Source organism: Gymnogyps californianus, chromosome 4, assembly GCF_018139145.2.
Source record: "Gymnogyps californianus isolate 813 chromosome 4, ASM1813914v2, whole genome shotgun sequence".
Lineage (NCBI taxonomy): Eukaryota > Metazoa > Chordata > Aves > Accipitriformes > Cathartidae > Gymnogyps > Gymnogyps californianus.
The window spans coordinates 79,706,018-79,712,047 of NC_059474.1; the positions used below are offsets into that span (position 1 = coordinate 79,706,018).

The following is a 6,030-nucleotide window of genomic DNA, read 5'->3' on the forward strand; positions in this document are numbered from 1 at the left end:
ATCAGGTACCAACCCTACTTCCATGGAATTTTGCCATTTATTTTATCAGGAAAAGAATCAACTTAGTGAAGTCTTAGTGAGCTTTTAAAACTGGCAAAACACACAAGATGATCTAGAAATGAGAATGTGAGGTCTAGTGCAACAGAAAGAGAGATTCAAGTATTTGTTTTTTAAAAAAGCTTACAAAGAAATACCTCTATTCTAGAAACTTCAAGGGACTGGAGTCAGAATGCCTGGAGAGCCAGGATTCATGCTTCTGCCTTTTCTGACGTTCTTTTCCTATTCATGCTCTCATTTCTTAATAGAAAATTCCTAATGAAAATTGATTCAGTGATAAGTTATAAAATACTAGCACTTTTGTGGTCAAAACAGAAAGATTAGTACTGTGACACATACTTTTTCTTAAATATCTTTGAGAGAAACATACTGATCCACAAATTAAAAAAGCTCTTGAGCTGTTCTTTTCAGGGAGGAAATAAGTAATGTATTTGGTAGAATACACAATTTTTCTCAGTTCTTTACTTTTTTAAACACCTCTGTGAACTTTAAAAAGTCTGCATCAGTTGCACCTCTTCACTTCCAGCTGCTATAGAATTTTGATTTCCAACCACAAGGAAAATACAGTATCTGGAGAGTATTTCACACAGACTACTACTACAGAGGACCTGGAAAAAGTTTTGTGGTAGACAAGTTACTTCATTTTTCCTATATAGAAGGTCATCTTCAGATGAACAGATGTTTGGTGATAGCCTGCAACTCTCTCTCCTTACAAGCCTGGAAGTGAAATTTTCCTCACAGAAGACCTGAAGGAGATGTGCAGAATTTGACAAAGAAAGCTTTGCAGGCAACCAGGAATGCAACCCACAATTAGAAGAAATATTCAGTGGTACAGCTATATATCGTTCAGAAGAAACCTGTAATGTTCCTGCTTTGTCTGCTGCTCCTCAAGCAAGCTTTAGTAAGCTATGTAGATCAGCACATTGCTGGAGGGTATAAAAAGAACAAGTATAGGTTAGAAGGTGACCGAACACTGTAGGGTATTTTCTGCACACATATTACAAATTTCCTGTTAAAGGCTATGAGGGAAAGGGAGAAGTCAAAGGGAAAATATTTGGGGTAGCTTAGCCAGATTTTAAAATAAATAAATGTACCCAACAGTACTCCCTTGTTTGCATTTTCCTGAGAAGGGCTGTGTGTCCTGTAGTCCAAAAATCTCCAAAGGCTTGCACAGAAAATTGTTATTTCAGCCACAGTAATCATCTCTAAGGTATTTACTGTTTAGTCTATGATGTGAAAGAAATTGGGGTCATCTTAGATGCAAAACAAGTCTAAGATTTACAGGCCTTCTGTCACTTTGACAATAGATGCTTGTGATGCAAATATGCTTTGTTTTCCTTATTATAACTTCAGTTAATGTAAGAGGTTTTTATCAAGTTATCTAAGCCTTTAGAATTTCTCAACCAACCTACAAAGTAAGCTTGAACACTGTTTTCATTTCAGTAATTATTTGGAGCATCACAATGATGTTAGTACTCAGGTTTTCATTATAATTACTGGTAGTTTGTGCTACCCTTACTAAATAAATTTATAATGCACACCTTGCTTGCACCTTTGAAATAAGCGTCAGTCATGGCAGAAGGCCATAAGAAACCTTGCCTGTGAAAATATACAAAAAGGAACATAGCCCAGACTAAAACTTCAGGAAAAGTTTTTTGATATTCTTTAGGATACACTTGAATGTCAATCTAAACATCTGAGAAAGCATTTTTGCTCTTTAAAAAAAACTTTTGGTATCATTATTTATATGAGCAATGAAGACCCTGATCAAATCTGTTTGCATGCTTAGGATCTGCCTTTGCATGAGCCAGCCCTATTTGTTTTCACCTTAATCTTAGGTACGGCAACAACACTCGGAACTATGCTGTGCGAGTTGGAGACTATCACACACTGGTACCAGAAGAGTACGAGGAAGAAATTGGAGTCCAACAGATTGTGATGCATAAAGAGTACAGGCCTGACAGCAGCGACTACGACATTGCATTGGTGAGGCTACAAGGGCCAGAGGAACAGTGTGCCAGATTCAGTACCCACGTCTTACCTGCTTGTTTGCCATTAAGGAGAGAGAGACCACAGAAAACTGCTCCCAACTGTTATATCACTGGATGGGGTGACACAGGTAAAAATGTTTTAATCATTTCCACCCATCGATCTCATTACCCGAGGCTGCTTATTTTAAAAAAAAAAAAAAACAACAAAAAAACCCCTCAAACACTTAAAAGAAGAAAATGCTCAAAATGGAACAATTCTACTCTCTTCATACAGGGGAATATTTTCTCTCCTGATCCTTAAACAGGAATGACAACACTTTGTTTACTGAATTTAGTTTGCATTTGAAAAGTGGCGAATAACCATGTCACTCTAAAATCACAGAACCAGTCAGTCAAATGGCCTCATTAAGATTGACAAGCATGAATGAAAAGCTTATTTGTTGTCAGGCACACCCTGCGCAGCAGTTTATCACCCCCTGCCTCAGAACATAACTAACAGCTCTAATATATTTAAGGTTTTTAAGGGAAGTACAATGAATATTTTAGAAAGGTTCTTTAAATTACACTACTTCAATAGAAAAATGGACAGAAAATATACACTTAATAGAATTTCAAATAACATTTTTAGTCTCCCTTGTTACCACTGACATTTTCAATCAGCAGTTAGATTTAAATAAGAGAGTATCTTGCCAAAATTTATGAGAGCCACGATGCAATCTGCAATCCAGGCTTCTGGAACAAACTAGTCACTTTTCAGGTCAGTACAAGATTCTTCCTCTCAAAGGTATTTGTCCTTTAAATGTTTTACAAATTAATAACCGTGTTTTACTTTCATGTTTTTATGGTGCTGAATACAGTGCAAGACAGCAACCACACTTGAGCCTTTGTTCCACTGACTCATTCAAACTGGCAAGCAGACAAGGCGGCAAGGCCAAATATCAGTTCTTCCTCTTTACATACATTAATCTGTGTGCACAGATGTCTGGGTCACTGTACTATAATAAAGGAGATAGACTCGAAGGGTTTTTTTTTTTTTTGCTAAAAACAATTGCTAATTCATGCCTAGCTCTGTCTAGCTTTTTACACAATTCACTGAAAGTTCTACAATACTGTTTACTTAGGACATCTATTTAAGGAAACATAACCACTGCAATAATTGGCTTTAATTACAGTAAGAAACTACATCATCGCAGTACTTCAGTCAAAATTTCACACTGACTATATGAATCATAATTACAAGTACTATGATTTTACTTAAAAAAACCCCAAACACTGGCTTTAATTTCCTATGTTTCCAACTGAAAAAGAGGTGCAAGCTATAGAAAAAAGCCAAATGATTTAAATCTTGACATTTTATAAGCAGAGCACTGCTTATACAATGCTGGACTCAATACAGATAAAGATGACCAAAGGACAGGTTACGGTCACCTCCATAAAATGAAGATTCCTTTTGGTCAGGAGTTCCATTAGTACTCTGGTACATAGAAGTTACCAGGATTGTAAAAGATTCAAATGATACTGCCGATCCGTACCAGAATACACCTGGGCTCAGTAACGTTAGCTCCTCAGTTGAGGTGACGAGGAAGCTTGCGCGTACTTACAGGGCATAAGCATGATGGTTGGCTGGATGTTCCCCTTGGAAGCCGACAGAGGACGCAGCACCTGTCAGGCTGAGCTAGACTAGATTTGAACTGGTGACCTAGAAATGAAGTATTTCTACAGCTTTAGCCCCCACTGCTCAAGACTCCCCAAAATAGCTTCCCCATTTAAGTATTAAGGCATATATTCTTGTAGAAGACACAAAGTGTGTTTTGAACAAAACAACGTCCAGCCTTGGAAAGATCCAGCGAACAGGAGGAGTAAAGCTACATCTTAAATTTTAAGCTTTTTTTTTAAAAAAAAACACCTATATTCCATATTTATAATATCTATATAGTATTTTAGTATTATATTTAAGGCACAGTAGATTTTTTCAGTATTTAGTCATCTTTTCAGTCATTTTATTTAATGATAAAACAGTGTGAAGGACTGACAGCAAAAATTGGATTAAATCACATTTATGTTTCCAAGACCAATCATCACAATGAGACAATAATTTGTGTCCTCTTTTCAGGAAGGGCTTATTCAAGAACATTACAACAGGCTGCCATCCCCTTACTTCCCAAGAGGGTATGTGAAGAGCGTTACAACAGAAGATTCACAGGAAGAATGCTTTGTGCTGGAAACGTCCAGGAACAGAAACGTGTTGATAGCTGTCAAGGAGACAGTGGCGGACCACTGATGTGTGAACGTCCAGGGGAAAGCTGGGTTGTGTATGGTGTGACCTCCTGGGGCTATGGCTGTGGAGTGAAAGATTCTCCGGGTGTCTACACAAAAGTATCATCTTTTGTACCCTGGATAAAAAGTGTGACCAAACTATGAATGTCCGTAACGAAAACCAAACTTTATTAATAGTTTGAGGCAGGACAACTTGAGCAGCACAGACAGTGCACAGCTGGGGCCCTCAGTGGGTGGAAACAGACACATTTTCCTGATTCATGTGTTTTTCTTTTTGTTAAATCCAAGCTGTACACACACAACCTTTCCAGTTAGGGATTACTATCCAAACAAAATCCCTCGGTGTTAAGGAAGTTTATATATTGCACAAACAAGTTACTATGTATCTAAGATAGGGGAAAAGTGATAGCCAGCTTAGAGTATCATTGGAGCAGGACAGCTGGAGAGTTCACTGTGAGATTCACTGCCCACAGGAAGACTGTAGTAGCTCCAAGCTATTTATTCTCCAAGCTTCTCTAGAATTAATTACAGATCTCAAAATTAATCTTCAGTCTAGTTTATTTAATCAGTTCTTGACTGTTTTCCTATTATTCCTATGATCTTACACTCAGACCTCTAATTTTGACTCATGTTTCATTAGCTAACGAGACCAGTTTGATTCTTGGTAATTCTGAGTATGTATTAAATGTTAGAAGGAAAATAATTGTCAATAATCAGATCTCCAGCTATTCTGATAAATGCTCTCACAGCTTAGTATGCATAAAGTACATTCCCAAGTAAAACAGGTAGGACACTGGAAGTTAGTTTCCCTGCAAACATCCTGCACAGCTGCAAGAGCTAGATAAAGAACAAATGACCTCTTATTTTCTTTCCTCTAGATAAATATCATTTGTCTTCTTTCCAAAATTCATAATTTTTAGTACATACAGCATTTCAGAGAGAATTTACTTTTCCTATTTACCACTAGCTGTCAGTACTGTATCAGACTAACAGAGAAACATCCCAATTCTCTCATTGCTAGTTTTGGAGGGGCTTTACCCAAGTAACACCAAGAACCTCTGTCAGTCCTACAAGAGAAAGTTATAAGTACGTGCAATGCAAATACTGGAGATGTTGAGCCAAAACCTGTCTGAAAAGGTCTATAAAGTCTTAAACTACTATTTTCTACAAGATAGTACTTAAACAACTCTCTCCTGCTTAGTTGCAACAGTGGTTCAGACTGATCTTACAGGAAAGGTGAGTTAGATAGTTTTCAGTGACTTCTAAATTATTGACATATTTTGATTCCATTTAATTCCTTTTACAGATACTGTTCCCCATGCTATGAAAATCTTAATGGTTTGTTATAAAAATGCACTGATAAAAAGTTACTCTTGATGTACAAGACAAATATAAACCAACTTACTCTCCTTTTAGAAAGGGCCACCCCATTGAACTTACCACACAGACCACAGGAAGTAATCACCATCTTAGTGCAACACTAATGGGTATCAGTCTTGAAAGTGTCTGTGACTAACTAGTCAAGAGGGAGACAGGAAAGTTCAGTGCTACCTCTGTGATCCCTGTCGAAGGCCATTCTGACTATCGGCAAGCGTGCTCTATGTATTTCGTTAACAAACATGCTTCTTACAAAGATGAAACAAAAGCTCTGTGGGCCATTAAACACTCCAGTGTGACAAGTGTGGCAGATGTGTGTCACCACATA

The 6,030-nt window shown here is 37.4% G+C and overlaps 1 protein-coding gene across 1 annotated transcript in view; it reads left to right on the forward strand.

Moving 5' to 3' along the window:
* The window catches only part of PRSS12 (serine protease 12), a 44,232-nt gene extending 39,763 nt beyond the window's left edge, over window positions 1-4,469 (forward strand). Inside the window, exons 12-13 of the mRNA XM_050895907.1 lie at window positions 1,896-2,176; window positions 4,162-4,469. Coding sequence (XP_050751864.1) covers window positions 1,896-2,176; window positions 4,162-4,469 — 589 coding nt within the window. The remainder of the gene's footprint in view (window positions 1-1,895; window positions 2,177-4,161) is intronic.
* Window positions 4,470-6,030: the final 1,561 nt, after the last annotated feature.